General features: G+C 40.7%; 1 protein-coding gene across 1 annotated transcript in view; it reads right to left on the bottom strand.

The window, feature by feature from the left end:
• LOC139471507 (uncharacterized) overlaps window positions 1-3,747 on the bottom strand; it is a 151,280-nt gene extending 147,533 nt beyond the window's left edge. The window contains exon 1 of the mRNA XM_071253864.1: window positions 3,577-3,747. Within this exon, the coding sequence (XP_071109965.1) occupies window positions 3,577-3,735 (159 nt within the window). The 5' untranslated portion in view covers window positions 3,736-3,747. The remainder of the gene's footprint in view (window positions 1-3,576) is intronic.
• Between the last annotated feature and the right edge of the window lie 21,574 nt (window positions 3,748-25,321).

The following is a 25,321-nucleotide window of genomic DNA, read 5'->3' on the forward strand; positions in this document are numbered from 1 at the left end:
CGGAAGACAATACGTGGCCATTACTGTTTAAATACATAATAAGGGCCCACAATGATAACTGGTCAAAATGTGGTTCAGTATAGAACGGGATTACGTCTCCGAAAGTTTTTATGTAAATTGGCACCAGAAAGGAGAAACTATTCAGGTCATTTTAACAATGTTGATGGTTAGAAGCCATACTAGTAACACATACGGGAATTCGACAGATCCGAGTTCGAGATAAACAGGGTTCGATTGAACCACAATTCATCATCCCTTCCATCCACCCCACCCTCGAGACTAGAGTTAGTGAGTGATTGTTGTGATATGTCCTAACATAGATGTATCGATATACGCCGTTGGGATTAGACGTCACACAATTGGCTAGATCATACCACCTGATCCTCATATTCTTTGGCTCCAGCCACATGGCCTAATCTTGATCTACATTGAAATCACCACGAGCTTGACAAATTACGAGCAAATACAACGCCTACATTCCATGTTTCAATAATAATTAGTGTTTGTAGCGTGTCCGCCCGACTGATCTAGAAGGTGTTTTTACAACAAGCAAAAAGCATTTGGGCCTAGACCGAACATACGGAGTTATTCACTTGTTTTTCAGATGCGCTACTGTGATACAGAACGATACTTCATATGTTCATACAAAACATTTGTTCCGCTGTTGTTACCAGTGACGGGCATAACAAATCAACACTTCTTGGAATTACAATTGTAAAGGTCAATCCACGCTTCCTAGAAAACTCTCGGTTCATGCTTAAAAAACTACCATGTACATTCACCCAGTGCACATTGTTAGGGTCACCGTATTCAGCAAAGAAGCACAAAGGTCAAACAGAAGGCCAATGCACACGCCCATCCCTATCTTGATACATATCATGTCAGCATGTCTACAAGATAGTTACATGAAAGAGCCGGGCTCCCGGGTTCGTTGTTTCTCAAGAATTGATCGTTAAAGGGGGACTGCGCTCCTCAAGCTGGGGCCCAGTGTCTGTCTGTGAATGGTAATTTGAGACATCATCTCCGTGTCAGTCATTGCTAAACTTAAATAAATAAAAAAACGTAGGTTTACAAATAAAGATGTGTTTAACTTACAGGAATTTTATTTTCTTCAGGTTGAGCACAGTGTCCCTTTAGCATTATCAAATCTGCTTGAAATGATACAAGTGAAATGAGGTTCTAGGGTAGATCTCACTTTGAATTTTATCATACACTGAACAAACAAAATTTCCTGTGACACTGAAAAAGATTTAATGCAAAGTTATGTTTTTTACCAAATCTGAAACAATTTCGGTTTGCAACAGATAAAAGACTCCTGTAAGTGTTCAAATGGTTTTATTTGCCATACTGACTGAGAAAATGCGTGATTTCATAAAAAAAAATAAGGACATGCCAAAATGTCAATTTACAAATCAATAGCGTGTGTGTCCACCTCTGGTTGCGATGCAAGCAACACATCTTCGTCTCATGGAATGGAACATGCGTCGAACAAAGTCCTGTGGGATATCTGTCCATATCTGCTGGAGCATGTTTCGAAGTTCCTGGAGTGTCTGTGGAACACGTGGTTGACGTCGAAGGCGCCGATCTATCTCATCCCACATGTGCTCGATTGGTGAGAGATCAGGGGAGCGAGCCGGCCAGGGTATGACATTCACGTTGTTTTGTTGAAGAGAATCCTCAACAAGTCGAGCAATATGAGGCCGGGCGTTGTCATGTTGAAAGGTAATGCCTGGGCCATGACGACGTAAAAACGGTAGAACAACAGGGCCGATGATCTCGTCGCGGTAGCGATGTCCATTGAGATTTCCCTCTACCACTATCAAACGGGTCCTCTGTCTTGCTGTAATCCCACCCCACACCATAACGCTGCCGTCCCCGAACCGATCTTCTTCCATGACCAATGATTGACGTATTGTTCACCTCGACGTCGGTACACTCGAATCCGTCCATCGCTGTCGCTTAGGTGAAAACGAGACTCTCCAGTGAATAGAACTTGTCCCCACTGTATGGTCGTCCAGCGTAGACGCTGTCTGCACCACTGTAGACGTGCTTGACGGTGGTTTCCTGTCAAAATGGGACGTCTGGCGGGTCTTCTGGCGACAATCCCTGCGACGGTACGGTTTGTGAAGATATTCGTCGAAGGCCAGGGGTGCTTCTTGCAGTCACTGTTGCTGGCTTGAATCGATTTCGTAATTGTGTTATTCGAATCCAGTTGTCTTCTCGATTATTGGTTACGCGTGGCCTGCCACTCCGAGGATGATCTCGAGGATAACCGACTGCATTCGTATGTTGCCAACGTTGCCATAAACACCAATTGGTGTTTATTTGGACGTTAAATTGTCTTGCAACATCACGTTGACTCGATCCTGCTTCAAGCATACCAATGGCTCGCAGACGCTCATTTTCGGACAGGCGTGGCATTTCGTAATGTTGAATAATTGCGTAATTCGTTAAACAATTTCTGAGTGGTTGTTGTCAGCACGATGCTAAACATTGCATTTTGAATCCCGTTAACGCACATGTTTTTTATTACACATTCTTGGGTAGTGAAATGCATGGGGCTTGCATAAAAGTCAACGTTTGCATGGAATGCATGCTTTTCTGTAGCAGTTGCGTTCTTGTGACTTGATTCCATACATGTACTACAATATTGAAAACCAAACTTTACGTGTTTGAAAAATACACTAAAATATTGGTGTCACTGGAACTTTTGTTGTTGAGTATATATACGTAGATACTCTTGCTAATATACCACTAAGTACTTGCTGGCGTGTATGCGCCTATATTCTATTATTTGCGTAATTAACATACATTAAAGATATTTATGAAATAAAAATTTAGTTCACACCTACCTTTGTTTGATTGTGTATTAATGTGTAAAAATGTATATTGACTGTTCGTTTACATAGAATTCACTGTTTCTATCCCGATACATATTATGTATGCTGAGTGTGCCACCTCGTCGTAGGGTGGTGTCGACTTTTCTCTCTTGTCACGATCGCGAAGTTCAGTTGATTTCAGGCGTGGGGTGTTTCAGCTTTTTTAAAAATATTAAAAGTGTGAGATTTCAAGCATTTAAGCTTATCGCCTTGTAATGACACCGTCACCATGCCAACAAATCTGAGTAATTGTGGTCTGCCAACTACTTATTTCTCTATAATATTTGAAAGTATTTATTTTCCGTTTCATGCCGTATTAAGTATATGATCACGGGTGCTAAAGTCGACACACCACAAATCTTTGAGTAGAGCTGCTTCCCAGAGGCCTACAAGACTCGTGGGTTCGAATTTCGGATTTGCTCTGATTGTGATTCTTGTCAGCACCATACCCGACCTCGTGGGTTTCACGTAAGTGGTAAACGTCAAAGACCTGCATCACTTCGGGTTTTTCGTTCCACAATAAGCTCAAAATGTTTTTTTAAAGTGTTATTTACTTTGTCCAAGAATACCCGGTCAATCATTTGCATCCCTTTAGACGTTTTCATGTAATTCTTCCTATTAGGATGTTTTGATTACTTTTTGTTGCATATTTAGAAAAATAAGCAATATGGAAATAAAATAGGACTCAACAACTCACCTTGGCTAACACTTGAAAATCTCCAATGTTTTTCACATTTGCATTGGAATCATACTTGTACTGGTACTCAAACCCCGGTTCAAAGTTAATGAAACTTGAAGAAGCACATGTCAGTAAAACAACTATTCCACAAATTGCCGGAAAATGATTTCCCGGCATTTTGAAGAATAAATTCTTTTCCAAAGGTGTCGTATAGCAATATTCTTGAGCGACGTCTTACATAACTGAACTAAGTTTCAGCTCAATTGCACAAAACGCGGGCAGGTGCTGTGCGATTGGGTTAGGGAAACCAGGACGTTGATTTCAGTGTAAATATAGTTGTGACGGGCACCTGCACCACGAAGTCTTTCAACCGTGTCTCCACTACAAAAATCTAGTGAAGACACGCAACAATAACGACTACAAAAAGTAAATAATATCAGATTGAACGAGCAGTCCTTATCATCAACGAATTTATTCACAGCGACGTTGAGTACAAGTTTGAACGCTTACGCTCGACAAAGAGATTTATGTCAATGCAGTTGTATGTATGAGATATTTACAATGGGCCGTGCATATTTAATATTTAATCTGAAAAGATATTATCAGCAACAGACAGCAGGTGTTTCTATTTAATTGTATTGTACAATGAGGTGCAATGGGAAAATCAACGACCATGGGAAAATTGTTTTCGTGACATAATTGTTTTGAGCTGCAAGGCCAACTCCGTGATACCACTTGAGGAACGCGGTGACGATGACAGTGACGCCGATGTAAAGTCACTTGATGGGTACCGAATTTTTGTCAATATTGGGGTAGATTATTGTCAGTGGTGAATCTAGAAGACACACTTCCGAGTTCATTTAGCTTTGAAATCATATTTTGTAAAAGAAGACCAGTAATAAAAATGAACTAAAATATGTGATTTAATAAATGTCATACACAATGGTCTTACCGATGGCTTTGGGTTGATGTTATAGATATACTGAACCAAATTAAAAACTTCACAATACTAAAATTTTAATTTTTGACCAGTTATCATTGTGGGCCCTTATTGTGTATCTAAACAGTAATGGCCACGTATTCTCTTCAGATAACACCCGTTTTTTGTGCAGTTGAATCGATCAAAATCATGTGCACAGCACTATAGTGGCAAAAGTGGTTTTTCACGGGCAACTGGTCACGTGGCCACAATACCGCACGTGTTTTCAGCCATACTTGTTAGCAGTCATTGACAAAAAAAAGAAAAAGACAAGAAAACAAAAGTCTTTACGGCCATTTGTCATGCCACGCCTTTCAAATGTGCAACGTGAACGTGCCATCGGCATGTTGCAGACGGGATCGTCCGTAGCTGAAGTCGCAAGGAGGATGGGTTGTAGTCGACGGACTGTTTATGATTAACAGACGCGTCTACAGCAAACGGCCAGGTCGACCACGTGTGACGTCACATGCAGAGGATCGTCAGTTTGTCTTACGTCACCTCCGTAACCGATTTGTGACGGTACATCAACCAGAAATGTAGACTGTGTGCGCAAACTGTTCGAAACCGTCTGAGAACTACTCACCTTCAAGCACGACGGCCATACTGCGGGTCGACTCTGACTCAGTTACACAGACGTCAACGTCAATTGTGGGCACAGCGACACTTACGATGGACTCAGAGGAATTGGAATCAAGTCGTCTTCAGTGATGAATCCCGATTTAATCTTCGATTTGCAGATGGTAGGGCGAGGGTGTGGAGGCGCCGTCATGAACGTTACGCCCAGTGTTGTGTACCGGAAGTTGACAGATTTCTAGGCAGAAGTGTCATGGTGTGGGGTGCTTTCTGTGGCAATGCACGTTCCAGGCTTCTTGTTATTCGTGGCAACCTCAACGCTGCTGCTTACCGCGACTAGGTACTGGCACCAGAACTTCTGCCTTTTATGGCAGCACATGGACCCGGTTTGATCTTCCAACACGACAATCATGTGTTCACAAGCATCACAAGGTTCATGCGGAGGCGTTGTGTGGCAGTTGTCAACGCACATGGTGGCCATACACGCTACTGAACTTGTGTGCCATCAGATTCACGTGCTTGGGACATGATTTAAACTGTTGATGTGATTACCGAATACCGTAAGTGCTTGGAACAAATTATGATTACCACCGTTAATTAAAATCCTTCTTTGTACATTAATTATTAGAAATTACCTTCTCTGATACATTTGCCCGTTGTATATCATATATGGGATTACTTTAAAAATGTGAGGTTTTTAAATTGACTCAGTATGTTTCATAAGTGTGTCACTTAGTGGAATGGAGAGTGAGTGAGTTTTAGCCGTCTCATTCGGTATTGTAGTTATATCATGACATGACTAAAACATTTAACACATGAAACCGGGGCTATAGTAATGGCAAACCAAGGATTAATATCGGGGATTCGAACCCACTATAGTCCGCTTGTTTCCGTTTCTGGACGCAGAAAATGAGCATATCATTTATATGGGAATCGACACCTTCATGCCAGGAATAACAAACATCGCAAAATAATTGTATAACGAAAATGTGTTTTAAAAGTTTAACGCCGCTTGAAACAGTGTTTCAGTTATGTCATTTCGCATTGGCTATTGTCTGAGGAAAGCCCGAAGAAACACAGTCCCTAACACTCAGCCCACACTCAACACTATTCTCATTGAACAGTTACATGGTTAAATAATGGTTATAGTCTACACATGATCCTTTGTTGACGCAAGATTGGCTCCGAACAAATACCAATACAGTTGCCTTGAAGCGGACAAGGACGTTTTTCCTGAATGGACCAAGAAAGTGTGTGTGTGTGTGTGTGTGTGTGTGTGTGTGTGTGTCTGTCTGTGTGTGTGTGTGTGTGTGTGTGTCTGTCTGTCTGTGTGTCTGTGCGTGTGTGTGTGTGTGTGTGTGTGTGTGTGTGTGTGTGTGTGTGTGTGTGTGTGTGTGTGTGTGTGTGTGTGTGTGTGTGTCGATTTTTACTGTTTTATAGTGCAAGCCCACAGAAATACCATGCAGGGGTACCTACCAAAGACAATGTATACGGACTCAGACCAATCCTTGTTTTATCCCCTTAATGCCGAGCGCCAGGCATGGTAAAAAGTACCATCTTTTCACGTCATTTGCTATGACGCCGCAAGGGGATCGAATCAACGACCTTCTGCTCTCCGGACAGACGCTCTTTTCACTAAACTACGGTTGTCGTGTTAACCACAAGTACAAATCCGGGATTCGAAACCACAATTAGCGGATCCTGCACTAAACATGTATAACGACAGTCACAAATCATCCGATATTGGCATGACATGTACAGTAATCCGAATTGAAGTGGGGTAGCTAAATACAAGTTTTTAACGTAATGGAAAAAGGCACACACATCTCAAATCTTAACTTCAATGACACGTCACATTAATAGCGTGTTTGACCATTTCCACGCAAAAGCTCTCTGGCGCAGAGAAAAAGGCAGTCGTCCGATGATGTCACGTGGGATACGTCGCCATTCTTCTTGGAGGGCTTGGATCAGTTCCTGTCGGGTGGGTGGAGGAAGTGATCGCTCTCGAAAACGACGATCCATGGCCTTCCAGAGGTATTCTATGGATGACATGCCTGGGGAGCGCGCAGGCAACGGCAACACATTGGTGGTTGCAAGGAAGGTTGTCATGGTGATAAAGGACACCACGTGGCAGCTGTTGTAGACATGGAAGGACAGTCGGGCGAAGAATGTCGTCCACGTAACGCTGAGCTGACAAATGTCCGAGAGCGGTGACCAGTGGTGTTCTTTCCTGCCCACAAATTTCTCCCCAGGGCAAAACACCCCCCTCCACCATACAGCACGACCTCCTGAACGCAACATGCCGTAGGTCTTTCTCCCCTTCCGTCGTAAACACGTTGTCTTCCAGCAGCTCTGAACAGACAGAACCGGTTTTCAGCAGTGTCAACGACGTACAGTCCGGGCCCATCTGACGACAATGTTGCGCGATCACTAACTGTCCTCTATGAGGTATGTAAGCCCTAATACCTTGCGCCCTGAATCGCCTGGACACTGACGACTAATCAAATACCTTAGGGTATTCGTCGCTGATGACGTCACTGTCAGGAATCGGTTCCAGAGATGCAAAGTACGCAAGTACCGGACTCCATTGGGTGAAGTTACCCTGGTCTTCCTGTCCTTGGACTGTCTAATGTCTCCCCTGTCTGTATGTAACGTTGCATCAGGATAGTTACAGGAACACGGAAGTAACAAAAACTTCAAGCAATTAAGGCATGGGTGGCTACCATCTGTATCATACCCAGGGCGCGCTCGAGTTGTTCGGGTGTCAGTTGTGTCATTTCTGTTAGTTTTTTTAATGTGTGAGTGTCTGACATGACGTCCGTATAATTTATATACACTTATTGCTCGTGTAGTTTCGGCAGCCCAAGCGTCACGTGTTTTTCATTTTTTCGTATTTTCTACACACAAAAAGCGTGCCGTGGAAGTGTATCACTTTCTGCATAGAGCATTGTTGTGTTTGGACGATGCGTTTGGCATTGAATTAGTTTGAACTTGTGTTTTTCATTTTTTGTAATTTCATTTTTAAAGTTGAAAAGTTTCTTTTGGCCGTCAGATTGATCATACAGACGTCTCTTTTTCTCTCATCCAAACTGCTTCGTAGGATGGTGCAACTTTGGTAGCATTAATTCATTTTTCTTAAATCGAAATTTCTCGTTATTTCGATTATCTTCTTGTTATTTCAGGTATATTTCAAAAACTCGAAATTTCGATTTTGTTGTGGTTATTTCGATTATTTTCTCTTTATTGCAATAAGTTTCTCGAAATTTCGAGTTCTTGAAAATATACTTGAAATAACGAGAAAGTGATCGAAACTGCGAAAATACAATCGAAGTAACGATAAAAAAAACTCGAGAAAATAACAAATAATTGATATAACGCGAAATTTCAATTTAAAAATATGTATATGCTACCAAAGTGATATCATTAGGCTTTTGTAGTTTCGAGTTCTTGAAAATATACTTGAAATAACGAGAAAGTAATCGAAACTGCGAAAATATAATCGAAGTAAGGATAAAAAAAAAACTCGAGAAAATAACAAATAATTGATATAACGCGAAATTTCAATTTAAAAATATGTATATGCTACCAAAGTGATATCATTAGGCTTTTGTAGTTTTGCACTATAATATTTTATCGTGATCAGTCCGTGAGTGTGGTTTTACGCCGTTATGAGCAATATTTCAGCAATATAACGGCGGTCATCGGCGTGACGAGCGAACGTTTTTACCATTAGCCTACCCCACCGCCTTGTTAAGTGAAGTCATTGTGTTCTGCATCTTCCCGAGGCAAGGGTTTCAAGCTTGAATTCCTGTAAGACTCACCTTTCTAGACTTAAATCATATATGTTTACTCACGTAAAACAAAATGGCTGCCAGACGTTATCCAAAAATTACTATAAGAGTAATTACTATATTCATTAAATGATAATGAACTGATACAGCGCTACAGATTTGACAGGAACAGTATTGTTTATATTTGTGATATCCTAGAGCAGGAGTTGAGTCCCATAACACAGAGGAGTTGTGCCGTGTCCTGCGTTTCCAAGGTGCTTGACACTTTGCGTTATCTTGCTACTGGCAATTTTCGAATGGGTTATCTCTAGGGTTATCTTCCAAACTCTTGACTCCATCACAAGTCACCGTATCCTTCGTAGATTTGTCACCTTTCCTGTGCAAGCCCAAGAAATGAAACGCCATCAACATCGTTTCTATCAGACTGCCAAATGTCGGATGTTTGAGGGGAACCAGCTTCCAGTGAGTTGTCACCTGTCGGAGATGGATCCTAACACAATTTGTGCGTCCTCTCCAAGGACCACAGACAAACTACAACAGGTATAAACATTACTTCGTTCAGTTCACTACGAGCACTAAGCAATAGAGTGACGTCCCCTGGTTAGGTTGAATACCATCTCAAACATAAAAACGAAATGGAAGAGTTACACGTATTATTCAGGCAACATTCCGTTTAATTCCTGTGTAAAATTGTGTGTGGTGTGGTGTGGTACAAGTGTGGTAAGATTTTGTAAGTAGCAATTCGGTTAATAAATCATGCATGATTATATATTCATCAGAAATAAAAAATAATTATTTTATCTCATTTCTCTTTTAAGTATGAAAACATACTAGTATGAAGCATTGATTCTATGAAATATAGCCACACACATAATAAGAAACAGCAATAGAGATTGGCACTACTTCTATAGTTCTTGTAAAACTGACCTACATATCAACTCAAATGAAAAACGCATCAAATTACACGAAACACGTCCCATTTTGATTCTGGAAACCCAATAGTCCAGAAACTCTATAGACTTTGCCCACTCTCGGTCAAAGGTATTTACAAAATTAAACATGCTGTTTTCATGGGAACATACTAAGGAAAGAAAAATGAAAATAAAATTGTTCAAAAACTCAATATTTACACTATGTCGCCTATGGGCGAAGTGTGACCTATGGGCCTACCCATGGGCGAAGAGTGGCCAATGGGCAAGAATATCTTCCTTTACTCAAAACTCATGTTTTTGTTTCGCAAATACATAAATGTATTCCTTCAATTATCATGACAAAACAATTTACTCTTTTGAACTTAATCCAACGATTTTATAGCCATATTGAAATGTTTCGCCCATGGGCGAGAAAACGGTTTGGCCCATGAGCAGTCCCATGTTACATTCCTTATATCAGCTAACGACCCTGTTTGTGAAAATATGCACCAGACATAAGATTTAAAGACTAAAAAAATCAATTTTAAGACCGCATAGACCATAAAAACGAATAAAATATGTCTTGGTATCATCTCTTGTGTATTAGGTGATGCTAATGACCTGAAATGTTATAACGTTAGATTAGGAAGGAGAAACATTAAAGTGTTTTATAATACTTGGGAACATGATCAACATAAACATGCATAAAAGGGTATAGGGAAAATGCTGAAAACAAATTGAAAAGGATTTTATTGAACTAAACAACTTGCCTGAACACAAGCGGTACCCAAACTTGTTTGACCGTTTTTAGTGTGTTGTAGACTGTTGAATCGGACTCATGTGTAGGGTACACATATCTATTGTGAGTTTTATACTCTTTCTATTTTTGTGTTGATATCATTTCTATTTTCGTACATGATATGACTTCATTTATATCTTTGGCTGCTCTGTTTACAATTATATGTTCGAGTAGCTGTCTGTCGCTCATAATTTGATATAGTTCGGCCTCGCTATTGCATCACTTGAATACAACAGACAGCGGATCTAACTGCAATTCTTGTTTTAACCAAGCTCGGACTTGACATTCCAGTAACTGGATTCAGGTTGATTGCAAGATAGGCATACCTCGTCATAGTGATTGTTGTGAATTCCTCAAAGTTTTGTTTGTTTGTAAGTTATTTAACGCCACAATCAGCAATATTCCAGCTATATGATGGCTGGCTGTAAATAGACGAGTCAGGACCAGACAATCCAGTGATTGACATCATGAGCATCAATCCACGCAATTGGGATACGATGACTTGCATCAACCAAGTCAGCGAGCATGACCACCCGATCCCTTTAGTCGCCTCTACGACAAGCGCAGTCGCCCTTTTACGCCAAGGATTGGTTGATGAAGATTTGTGCTACCCCAGATCTTCACGGGTCCATTGACGCAGGGATTTGTTTAAAGTCATTCCGACAGCATACAATGCCAACTCAACAATGGTATTCAATGTCTCCTCACAGTTGTTGTTGCTGCTTTGCATTAAGTATTTAAGAGGTCGCCTTCTGCCTAGGCAATTTCGGCTGACCTGTCCCTCTTTGGGACTCCTGTGTGTGAGTAGGGTACACATATCTATTGTGAGTTTGGTGTTCACATAATTTCTGTTTTTGTATTGATATGATTTCTATTTTCTTATATTGATATGATTTCATTTCTATCCTTGGTTGCTCTGTTTATACACGTTCGAGTAGCTGTCCATCTCTCAGAAATAGAGTTAGTTTGGCCTTCGCTTTTGCATCTCTTGGCTTTAGCAGATCTATGACAGATAGCTGATCTAACTGCAATTCTTGTTTTAACCTAGACCGGGCTGGGGCATGGTCTTGACATTCTAGTAACACGTGATCAATGGTTTCAGCCTGATCGGAAGATGAACAAACCTTGTCATAGTGCTTTTTGTGACCGAGTCTGAGGCGTGAGATAGCAATTTCAATTTTCCTTTCATTTGAGTATGAGTTTGGCTTATGTTGGACCTTTGGTTGAATTTTGTATAGCCATCTGCCGATCTGACTTGCGTCCCATTGGGCTTGCCATCTTTCTGCTATGGAGGCTTTGATTTTGCTTTTTATCTCTAGTTTACTAAAGGGAAAAGGATGTATATCCGCTTTGTCTAGAGTCTGCTTTTTCATTTCCATGAATATCTATGTGAGAGGGAATCCAACACAGCTCCACATGTTGCCCTTGGTCCGATAGTTTTGTATATTCGTATAGAATATTGTTGACTGTGTTTGGCCTTGAGTTTGAGTTCCTGCCACTGATGGCCTGAAGTGCACTTAGCGAGTCTGATAGGACGACTGCCTTTGCTTCCGGATGTTCCGGTATGAGTTTGAGTGCATGATGAATAGCCTCCAATTAAGCCGTGAATACTGACTGACCATCAGGCGCGCGAACTGAATGTGCTTGGGCTTTGGAGCTGTGGATATGGATCCCGTAACCAGCACTGTTGTTGATAGGTTTCTTGGATCCATCAGTGTATATATGGGCCCAGCTGTCCCAGGTAGTTTGCATTTTAGTGATAGCTACTGATCGTAGTAGGGTTGGGTTTTCTTTTTTAGTGACTTCTGATGTTAAAACAGTGTCAACTTTGGGAGTTTTTAAAGTCCAGGCGTAACCCTTTGTAGAGACTTTCTTGAGGCTGAATGTCATCACAATTGTGACTTCGAATGAGTTCATGTACTAATATCCCAGATGGCTTTAGTGAGGGATTTTTTTCGAGCTAGGGCTTCATCTCGAGTGTTTTTGTCTTGCCATATCTTTTTAACGAAAGGGTTTGATGTTCGTCCCCAGAATGATAATATTGCCTGCTCTCTTCTTAGTTTCAATGAGTCGTGAGATGGCAATCCTTAAAGTAATAAAGTACGGTACTTATAGTACATGCGATTATTAACAGGTTAGGGAGATGTTTAATCTATATAACATGTTATTATTCTCCTTACAATGTATTTAATGAAATTAATGCAAAACAAACTCAACGGTTAAAAGGTTTCATTGAAAAAACTACTCCTGGTCTTGCCTAATAGAACACCCGCAACCCGACACGGATCAAACGCAACTTACGAACACAATCATAATCTGGTTAATCTGTATCACTCGACCAGTTGGAGTAGCCTATTCTGCCCGCAGTATGACAGTATGGGGCAGCTCAGTAATTAGTAGACAGACAGACAGACAGACAGACAGACAGACAGATTGTATATTTGAGTCTCACCTCACAAAACTATTTACATAGATACATATAACAGGACACATAAGTGTGTTTTCTTAAACCTTGGAGAAGAGACGTGAGATATAAACCAACATGAAAAGATTTTGCTGGTAAACAAGGCACCTCTGCAAAATGTAAACTCCATTTTTTCCATAGATTATAGGCACTCTTTTACTTTTGATTTTGACACTATTTCTGGCATTTTTCCTGCTAAACTTATCAAATCCTTATGAACCAAGGAATCTTTCTCCTTCCAGATGCCCAGACCAAACATATCTGCAATATTAACTTCAACTTGAATTAGTTCTAATGGCCAGAATGTATCCATTAAATGAATCAAACATAGAAGCTTTGCTTCCACCTCCAACAGTGGTACTGCCTTTAAGTAGTAGCATATCTGCAACAAAATGCCAAAATGACACAGAGGGCCACATAGGTACAACCATAGTTGTAGGAGCCTTGTTACTCAGACCGAATTTGATTTTTTTTTTTAAACCAGATGTACAGGTGGTACAGCCCAATTGTTGTCTCTTTCCCACTGTTGTGTAAACGCATCGACTGCCTCGGCACCAGTAACCCAAAATCTGGAATTAAATCTTACCAACTTTGTATTTATGTGATTTGCGAATCTGTCCACCGAATGTGGTCCCCATCGTGCATCCAGAATCCTGAAAATTGTATTTGTAACTCTCCAATCATCAGAATCTTAAAATCTGCTTAAAGCATCAGCTTTCTCATTTTGACCTTGGGATCCAACTGCACTTCAAGGAAATATTGTGCATACTAGCTGTAACGAAAATTGACAAAGCCAGTTTCTGTAAATGCGTTTTAAAACTACAACATGTTGCGATATGACAACAAGGCTTGCTATCTGTAAACCATTTTATGGTCTTATTACGCAGTATTTTGAAAATGCAATCAAAGTTAATTTCACAACTTTCATCTCTCTCCATGTTGACCTGTGCTTAGCTTTAATCAAATCCCAGCTGTATTGAAAAATGTTATCAGTATGTTGTATATAGCCAGCACAGCGCAAATCACTGGCGTCTGGAAATACTGAAATCAATGGACCATAATGCTTATGCAGATTCCGACAGTTCAGAAGGGAAACATTGTCCCTCCAAAACATAAGTTCATAGACGCACTCAGGATTATCTAACCTCATCATTCTGTCCCAGGATATTGACCTCTGAATTTCTGTATGCATCTGTCTAGTCAATAGCCTGCAGATGTCCCCCATAAGTGGAGATAGAGATATGACCTTCCCTGTCGAACTAGCCAAGCTTCGTGCTGTAAAACTGGGAAGACATGCAAGGAACCCTGCGAATCAAGTCCTAACATCTTCCAACAGATAGGATACCCAAGTCAGATAAAGCCAAGCCACTCTAGTCTAGTTTGAGGATTCCATATAGACTTTTCTAAATTGTAAACGAAACGGGCTTGGGTAAAAGTATTCTTAACTATAAATGAGTGTTTTGTACATACCGCCTTTGACACCGAATAACCAAAACCATCATCCAGGTTAACTACGATGTTAATTGAATGCTTTCTCCAGTACTTGACCAATGTGCGAACGCACTTCGTGAAGAGCTGACGTGAGACCAAAAGAAGAACTGTGGAACAGTAATGCTTTACAACACCTTGGCGTTTCCAAGCAAAACCAAGAAGAGTATGTTGAGTATGGTGAATGTCAATCAGATGGTAACCTGACTTTAAATCAAACTTGAACATATAACCAGAATTTTCTCAAAAGTCTAGTGCGACTCTATAGCCTTCAAAAACGATTTTTTTTCTTTCCAGACAAACTGATTCACCAATCTCAGGTCTAAAATCAACCTCTTATTCCCTGAACACTGAACAGACACTGAAAGAGGATTAATAACATGAAGTGTAGTATTCACTTCAACTATACATTCGTTTTTCAACAGTTCCTGAATAGACTCTGAAAAGAACTCTCCATTTCCATAGCAGAACTATTATTCTTACTGTGTGTACTGTGTGCTATCAATTAAAGGAATTAGGTAACCTTCCTGAATAGTTTTGATAATATATTCTGATGCATCAATGTTCTTCCAAAATGTAATACTCTTCCTTAAACTACCTTTTACGATTGCAGAAGATCCTGACTCGATTTCATATTGATCAATCATAAATAAGTCTGAACGTTCAGAGTCTTGATCTGTACCTCCGAGATTTGAGACATCAGATTCGCCTGTGCGTGAGTTTCCCAAACTGGGCTTGCTTGGACACTCAGCATCTGTCCTGATCATGAGAGAAGTGTCCCTACCAGAATTTGCAAAAGGTACCTTGTCGCCATATAGAACCACGTCCGGATCTGCGGGCTTGTTCTCATGCTCTGGAAAAAATCCAAATTAAAAACTCTCAACACGATTTTTCACTAATCTCCAATAATCTTCCATAATATGATTTGAACCTAAAAGATGCAAATGTTTCGTTACCTTAAATTATTTCTTGACTACTTCATACTTGGATCAGCTGGTGTCTGCACCCCTTGTGTGTAACCTGCAGTCTGGGCTGAGCGTTGAGCAGCAGCGAGGGGACAGGAGGCACGCCAATGGCCAAATCCGCCACAGAAAAAACACTGTTGTTTTGGTGCTGCAGTACGTTTGAATTGGGGAAAGGCCTGGGTTTGCAAGGAGGGAGGGACGTGAGAAGGCATGTCGTTATTAGGGTTAGGGAATGTAGTGAAGGAGCATTGTGAAAACCTTTGTCTCGAGGACTGTAAGGGGCTGCTCAACGCGTATGGAGTGCTTTATGCTCTGCCTTCTCGAATCGACATTCTTCATCTGAACCAGAAGCTATGTCGTCTCCCTCCAACTCAGCAACTACGGCCCAACCTGACAGGGATCTGTCGGCTAACCTGATATGTTTGTTTCGCTTGTGTAACTCTGAAGCAAGACTTTCAAGGGAATTTGAACATTCAGAATACTTATTATGTTTGATATATCTGAGGGCTGAATCTATTTTCTCCTAAAGACCGCAATTGAATTTATCCTGCAACTGATTTCCTTCGAATTTGAAAAATGGTACTTCAAAATTTTTGCAAGCTGTTTTTAAGGCAGAAAGCGATCTTTGTTCTGACTCTTCAATTATATCACCTTTGAATGTTTTTAGTTTGCAATCCATATATTCTTTGAACAATTGAAAAATTTCATAAACTTCAGCAGGATCCCTTGGTCTGTCAGGCTGAATTTCGAGATGGGATGGCGGAGAAGTTGTCTGTTGCTCCATTTGATAGCAAATTGTCAAATCTGCTCGCCTGTGTGATGCGAAGACCTCGAAGCGTTCAACACAGTCAGTGAATGCTACACGGCACCTTCCTCACTTGACTTCGTGACACCACATTCACTTGCAATGTACCTGGCTGCGGCAGGCCAACTCTAACCATCGCTTACTGGGATACATGTCCTCCTTAATGAATGTTCCAACTGGTGGAAGGATTACCTTAGACTTCAAGTTAAGAAGGTTATTTGGTGTCAGAGGTTCTGGAGAGGACGGATCTCACTGAGTGTCAGCAGTTAAGGGTCCACTGTTTACAAAGGCAGCAGTTTCTCACATCACAGTACGGAGGGATTCATCATTCAACTGTGATCCAAAGTTATGAAGTAAAGCAGTTATCACATTTCTTGCAGTTCTAATCTGCCTCTCCCAGACACAAACCATATGGCTTGCATATGGCAGGTTACACTTGAACTCAATGAAATCACAATCTCTCTGCAATCGGAATTGTCTCACTTTTCTTTGATCAAGATTTGTTCGAACAAAATACAGTTCGTTCTTTGCCCCTACAAAGTTAGTACCTTGATCGCATCTTAGTTGACGGATGGGACAATGCACAGACATAAAGTGTCTAAGGGCGTTGATAAATGCGTCTGTACTCATTGACACAACAGTCTCTATGTGTATTGCTCGGCAACACAGGCATGTGAACAGAACACCGAATCGCTTTAACTCCTATCTCCCTTCCTTTATTATATAAGGGTCTGAAACAGTCTACTGCACTGAATGAAAATGGAAGAGCTTCTTCTGTCCTATCACTGGGAAGATTTGACATCTTCTGGACTTGAGCCTTGCTCCTGAGATTCCTACACGAAATGTAGTTGGACACACCTGAGCTAGAGCCTATAATCCAGTATCCACTTGATCTGATCTGATTGAGTGTTAGGCCTTTTCCCTGATGATGAACTTGTTTGTGGCAATGGCGGATAACAAGCGTTGTTATGTTGTGCTGCTTTGGCAAGATAACAGGGTGCTTAAGGTCTTCACTAATCTGAGCGTGTTTTAACTGTCTACCGGCAGGTAAGATCCTATTGCTGTCCAAGAGTGGATCAAGATGATATAAGGCACTGACTGATTTCGGAAATGTGTTGCATTCAGTTGCCTTCTCGTTCTTGAATGTTCCTGTTTGATTCAAGGACTGAAGCACTTTCAGTTCTTTGCCAAATGCTTCTGCCTGAACCAACTTCAAAATTAGAATCTCCGCTTGTTCAGTTTCTTTGACTAGGACTGAACCAGCTACTGCTTCACAATTACTTTGTTTACTTTTCAGAAGCTTTCTGCAACAGCACGCTTGGCACGGAAACAGTCGGAGAAATATTCCAAGTGATGAAGTATTGAGTATGGAGGGCTGTTTTCATCTGTCTTACAGATGAGTACCACAGATTTCTCTCCTTTCATTTCAGGGTCATCAGCTGCCACGAAGCATTCAGAAGCAGAGTCTGGTGATGGAATTTCCTTTTCCAAAAGGAAGTCTGGGCCACTTAAACACTTGGATGTCAACAGTTTGTTGACAGTTAACCCTTTGGATGCACAATCAGCAGGGTTGTCAGATGAACTTACATGATGCCACTGCTCAGGTGATGTTTTGTGTCTGGTCTGTTGGATACGATTGACTGTCAGTCCAGTAAAAGTTTTGCACTTCGGCGAGATCTAATTCATGAGTTAGGAATTGTCCAACTTCGACTGATGTAAGTACAGCGGTTAGTTCCAATCTCGGAACAGTGACGGATTTGATTGGCGCAACCCGTGCCTTACCTATAATAATGTACCTGTTCATATTCATTCATTAATCCGAGGTTGTAGTACTGTCCACAACCAGTCATACTGGCATCAGAGAAGTGATGCAATTCTGTTGCAATAACATTCCCAAAGTCATGTGGTTTCACACATCTTGGAATTCTCAAATCATGAAGTGATTTCAAGTCTGTTTTCCAAGAATTCCATGCCCCGAGGATACCATCAGATACCAGAGTGTCCCAATCATACTGATCCTTACACAACTCCTGAAGAATCGCTTTACCTCGGAGAATAACTGGGGCTAGTAGTCCAAATGGATCAAAGATGGAACTAACCATTGGCAATATTGTGCGTCTTGTCCTGGTGACTGTCAAGTGGTATCTGAAACATGAAACAGTCCGATTCTGCACACCACTGTGGCAAGGCGTCACAATTAATCTCAATGTCCTGAATACTACTTACATGGTCCTCAGGCGGTAAAGCTGACATGACGTCCTTAGAGTTGGAGTTGAATTTATGCAAATGAAGGCCTTTCATTGCACATACACTCCTGCTTTCTTTAATGAGTGCCACTCCACCAGAGGGTGTCGGAACAGAACACAATCCGTCGTCGACATAGAAGTCGTTCTTGATGAACTGTGCTGTGGCTGTGCACATGGTCTGGCACTGTTTGCTTTAGTGCAAAGTTCAGCGCCGAAAAGATGCACTTTCATTTTGAATTTGACAACTTGATCCTTAACGTTCCCATTTCTCCACCAAAGGAACCTTAGATAGTCCCCATGTTCCTTGTTGACAAAAAACTGGTGAAACATTTGTTTCACATCACACATCAACGGAACAGATTCAAGCCTAAATCTGCAGATTATTGGTAAAGTCGGGTTCTTTCAGGAGACATTTAAGCTCTTGCCATTACATCTGGCACTATAATCGAAAACGACTCTGATTTTATTTGGCTTCCGGGGGGTCCGAATATAGTCCTTATTGGCTGGTATCACATCCCTTGAATATGTTCCAGGGAGAGCAATCCTGAACACATTGTCCATTCATCGAACTTGAAGGCCTCTAACCTTCACGCTTCTGACATGTGCATTTGCTGAAGTCATTGTAGAGAGCAACAGATTAACAGGTGTTCCTGTGACACTGAGTTTGTTGCACAAGTCTTTCAACACGAAAGTCGCATCGGCAAAAGCATTGTCAACAGTTCATTTGACGGGTTATCGGAATGAGATACCCTCAAAGGTAAAATCATGGAGCACTTATCCACAGAATTACTTCCATTACTGAGATGGCTAATACTTTTCAGTTTTGTCTCATCAGAAGGTTTAGGGAGATCACCATGTAACATAGTAGCATGAAGATGTGAGCATCTCTTACATGTTTACCTGTTCTGACAAAACTTTGAAAGATGTCCTGGCTTGAGACATCCAAAGCACACTTGACTGTCCATGAGGAACTGCTTTCTTTCAATCAAGAGTTTTGACAACAATGTCTCACAATCATGCATCAAGCTTGTTTTGACCTTTGCAGAAAAGGCAGGTTTCAAATTTCACATTTGATTTCTTGCCTAATTTACCTGTGGCAGTGCTTAGAGATGAATCTTTCAGATTTATGTTGAACACTGTAACTTGTGGCCGTTTAGCTGTCTAATGCTGTGACGATGCACGAGTGTTGCTTTCATCAAGCAATTTGACCGCCTCACTGAATGCATCCTCTGACGATAAAAGAAAAAATCCATCAACAGCATCTTTGGCTCCGTCAAGATAGCGTTGCAAATAATAGATTTTTTCACCTTCAGGAATACCTCGCCTCCCTTTGAGGACATTGAATGCACTTTTCCATTGTAGGTACATTAGAGGGTCCCCAGAGGAAGTTCCTGGCTCTGGTGCAGGTAAACGCCAAATGTTATCTGATTTGCTGAGGCCTTGATTAAATCTTCTTTCTCTGAGTGGAACGTTTTGACTGAACGGAACATTTTGAGAGTCTTGAACGTTTCTAATCGGAACAGATTCTGTCTACATTCACAATGTCACTTTTGACACATGACTCATGTGGAGCTTTAATTTCACTTTGTGTAGGATTTTCAACCTGAACTGAGTCAATATAATCTTGTACAAACATGGGTTTTTTCCATCCAGACATAAAGCAGGAGAACGAAGAGAATCCTCATTCGCTTCACTTTCTAGTTTCTCTACAGCTTCTTATTGTGCAATAGCCATAAATAATTTCATTTCGGCCTGACACCTTTCAAGCTCAGCTCTCTTTTGATTTTCAACTTCAAGAAATTTCAATTTAGTCTTTAATGGTTCAGCTACGGCCGTAGCAGCAATTAATTTTGGTCTCATACGGTTTTGACACATTCAACATTTTTTATGACTTAGTCTTTCAGCGAATTTCCGTTCACTCAAACCAAATTCAAGTTCACAGAGTTTATCAGTCACGGATTTAACTCAATCAAAATGTTTGATTCAATCTCGTCAAGTTTTGCAAGCAAATGTTCATCAGAATGATTGAATTCAGTTAGTTTCCCATGTTCACTACACACAATTGCTATACGGTCTTCTAAACAATCACGAATTGAACGCAGTTCAGATATGTCCACACTGTCAGATACTAACTTCATGACACTAGCTACTCGCCTGCCGACGCCATGCAGATAGTGCAGATTTGAAACGTTTCACACATAGTTCTATCTTATAATCAGTGTATTATTGTGTAGGTTTAGCCGCACGGTTGCTTAAATCATCATTACAATTGTTTATATTGTCGATATTCATATCAATGCTGAAACTATTGAAATACAACTTACTCTCGGTAAAAGTTCTTTCCACTCAATAGATGTTTTACTATAATGTTTCCTATAACTCTGAACAGAGAAACTGAGTATTCTGATGTTTATACTACAGAATTTCTAATATAAAGAATCACAGTTATCCAATCCCCTGAAATCCGTAAAACATCTTGACGGAATGCGGATAAACAAAAGCCTTTCTCTCAAAAGCATGGTACTCGCTACATACCCCAAGGGAGCTAAAAAATACTAACCACGAACGAGGAGAAACAATAAATTCCCTGTTTATAAAATGGACTTGTCCGACATTGCCGGGATTGGATTTTATTCGGGGATGCATCATTATTCAAATATACGGGTAAGTATTTTTGTGCTTGTTAATGAAATTAAAGAGGCTGCAAATAATGTTGATGTCTCATATAAGAAATAGACGACTCCTGGTCGTTCTTTATCGTACAATAAAACACTACAGGGAGAATAAACCACGCAACCCCTCATGGTTCCTTCTCCAAACACTGTTTTATTGTACTATAAGCAGCTCCCGCTTGTCGTTTATTTCTTAAATAAAGTACGTGAATACACAAATCGGGATTGTAACAAATTACCCACACCATGCATATTTCCACATGGCTAAACCCTGAGCGTGTTTATGCGAGGAGACACGGCATGTCAGTGTCACCTGTATCGTTCAAAGCACGTTATGCAAAAAGGAAACACAATAAGCGCTCACTAACCATAGTAGTGAGTATTTCCCTGAAATCTACTTTCGGTTCAACGGACATAGCGGCTGCCACAAGTATGAATCGAAGCGGGAGGAGAACGGCTCAAAGTGGGAGAGGTATGGGTTGTAACGCATTCAATTTCCATCAAACGACAGCAAGCACGAGCGTCCATAGCCGAGAACCGAGATTGGGTCCTACAGTCAAGACATGACAGAATTTAGGGTGGTTCTTTACTGTAGGACCCAATCGCGTCTCTCAGCTAGAGCGTCCATTATTATGGTATAGTTCATGGGTTGATATTTAGATTATACATATTTGGGAATTGTAAGATTTTCGATATGGCAGTCTATTTAGAAATACATTTTATATACTAAGTGAAAGGTCAGCATGTGTTTAGTAACGTGTAGACAGTTGCGCAATGTACAAGGAAAGTCACTCTATGGCAGCCATATGGATCGCTAGGGCGGCTGACCTAGTGATTTCAATATTCACTCGTCACCACGAAGACCTTGGTTCGATTCCCCACAAGGGTACAAAGTGAAACCCTTTTTTATTGCTAAAAGTGTAAAACAATACTCACTCACTCACTCACCATCGACACGTACATGATTGTAAGGATGTGCTACACAGTGTGTGGTGACTATGTTGTGGCTCCAACAATCCGAGACGAAGGAAGCAACCATGTGGTTCATGTTACAAATACTTGGGATTATGATTCTCTAGATGACTACTGTGGTCTTCTCAAGTTAATAGTGCATCAATTCAGGCAAAAAAGTTTCTGTGTTGAATTATTAAATCCATATATATGTTAAATCCATTACCCAATTCTATTGTATGGCTCTGAAGTTTGGGGTTTTCATAATTACGAAGAAATAGAAGTTGTACAAATGTTTGCCTGTAAGGGATTTGTATGTGTTAAGCAGTCATCCGCAAACCACGTTGTCAGAGGAGAATGCGGAAGATACTCAATGTGCATATTTGCATTTAAACGTGTTGTTAAGTAATGGTGGAAAATAATTAATATGCCTGAATCACGTTTGGTAGAGAAATGTTATAACTTATTATTGTTAGACTGTAGCAATGGTAAAACTAACTGGGCATCAAAAGTAAAACACATCCTATTCTCTTCTGGTTTGGGTTACATATGGGAACAACAATTTACCAATAATATACTCCGTCTAAAATTATCTTATGAACAAAATTGGCATGCAGCTCTTTCATCAAGCTCAAAATCATCTCTTTACAGTTTATTCAAAACAAATTAAATTTCGGCTTAGAAACATATCTAAAAGAATTATCAATTTTCAAATAAAGAAGTGCCCTTGCGCAACTTAGATGCTGTTCCCACCAGCTCCGAATTGAGACTGGGAGGTATAAAAAAGTTAAAATCTGAAAGGTGTCTGGCTTGCAATCAACATAAAATTGAAGATGAATTTCATTTTATAATAATTTGTGATCGATATGTACATTTAAGACGGAAATATATACCCAAACCTTGGGTATATTTACCTGTACCCCTCCATACATACGTTTAATATTTGAATGGCATCAAATTATTTATTAATCATTCAAAATCTATCCGTATTCATTTACAAAGCAATGAAACTACGTCTTGTATAAATCACCTGACATTTACTTTGGTATTCTAATGTTTCTCTCTCACTGTATACTCTGTAATGTATAATGGACCTGTGGCCTACAATACCTAATGAATAAAGAATATATAGTTGCAGTATACGGTGTCATATTAGGTTAGCAGAAAAAGATTGGTCGAGGCGTCAGCCCAATGTTTTTCTGCTAACCTAATATGACACAGTACACGGCAACTAAAGACACCATAACTAATATTGTATTTTCCGTTGAATATATATATTTTACAGCAATTTGTTAAGATTAAACAATTGGTCGTTAAACATTTGGATCAAAGGTTCAGCTACATTTCTTGAAATGTGTACATCAGACAACAATGGTAGATTGGAATATGAAGTACCCTCAACAATGGCTGGCAGAATGCCGTGCAAGGTGAGTAATTGCAGACACTTAAGTTATCCTCTCGTCGTGTACGGTGTACAAAAGCCAATGGTTGAATCACCGGCTACATCTTTTATGCGATATTCAAATGCGGGCAAGCTGCTCTAGTCATTCAATCGTCGATGTATAAAACGTCGTTATAAACTTAACCCACGACAAATTAGTTACATCTGATCAAATATTTGTTTCAGGGAGTATCAGCAGATCACAAAGAAATGCATGGGGATTCCAAGTTCCTGAAGGGGAGGATGCATTCAAAGCCAGGCGTGAGGTGGGACACCAAAGAGGTGAGCAAGCGACTCGGACCAGAAACCCATAGTGGACATTGAGTTTCGCTTTGATGGTTGCCACATAGATTTATCAATATGCCTACACCTCTCTCACTTGAATGCTCTTTAATTTCAGGACTCGCGTAATACTTTTTTATGTAAATGTAAATTTCCACATGATACGTACACATCAAACGTTGGTCAAATGCACCTCCGATAACACGTACATTTCCTAGCATGCATGAATTTGGGACACATTGTCCCTTTGTGAGGTACAGTATGTGGCACACTGTTAGGGTATTATACTATATACTAAACATACACTATAACATTCTCAACTTCATATTTTCAAAGGCAAAACTGTTGACAAACCTAAGGACACAGTCATCGAATGTAACCGACGGATGTTTGAGAAACAGCTTGCGTGTGATGTCAAGTTTAAGGTCGGGCAGTCAAAGTCGCCGGTTGGTGCCCACAAGTATGTGCTGAGTGCCAGGAGTGACGTCTTCTTCACCATGTTCAATGGGTCGGTGCCCCAAGGTGCTGACCTTTGTTAGACCTGACATAGAGCAGGGACCCTTCAGAACTTTCTTACGGTATGATCGGTCTCAAATCTTTAGAAATGAAAATGTGTTTCAGCATTTACATAAGTTACCTCCCAATTGTCAGACGGTCCTATTGTCAGAAGGCCCAATTGTTTGACGGTCCAATTGTCAGAAGGCCCAATTGTCAGACGGCCCAATTGTCAGACGGCCAAATTGTCAGACGGTCCAATTGTCAGAAGGCCCAATTGTCAGACGGTCCAATTGTCAGACGGTCCAATTGTCAGAAGGTCCAATTGTCAAACAGTCCAATTGTCAGTCGGTCCAATTGTCAGAAGGTCCAATTGTCAGACGGTCCAATTGTCAGAAGGCCAAATTGTCAGACGGTTCAATTGTCAGAGGGCCAAATTGTCAGAAGGCCCAATTGTCAGAAGGCCCAATTGTCAGACGGTCCAATTGTCAGACGGTACAATTGTCAGATGGCCCAATTGTCATATGGCCCAATTGTCAGACGGTCCAATTGTCAGACGGTCCAATTGTCAGAAGGCCAAATTGTCAGACGGCCCAATTGTAAGAAGGCCCAATTGTCAGACGGTCCAATTGTCAGAAGGCCTAATTGTCAGACGGCCCAATTGTCAGAGGGCCAAATTGTCAGACGGCCCAATTGTCAGACGGCCAAATTGTCAGACGGTCCAATTGTCAGACGGGATTAGGTATGGTTGAGTGCACTAGTATGTGCTACCTGTTCTCCTGAGTTTAAAGTGGAACAGCCCTATACAAATGAAAGAGTACCTACATATGAGATATTTGGAGGAAACGTTTATCATATATTCATATGAATAACAAATTTAAACATTATATTGAATATCAGT

The sequence above is a fragment of the Haliotis cracherodii genome, unplaced genomic scaffold (genome assembly GCF_022045235.1).
Source record: "Haliotis cracherodii isolate W230 unplaced genomic scaffold, xgHalCrac1.p SCAF_22, whole genome shotgun sequence".
NCBI classification, from domain to species: Eukaryota; Metazoa; Mollusca; class Gastropoda; order Lepetellida; family Haliotidae; genus Haliotis; species Haliotis cracherodii.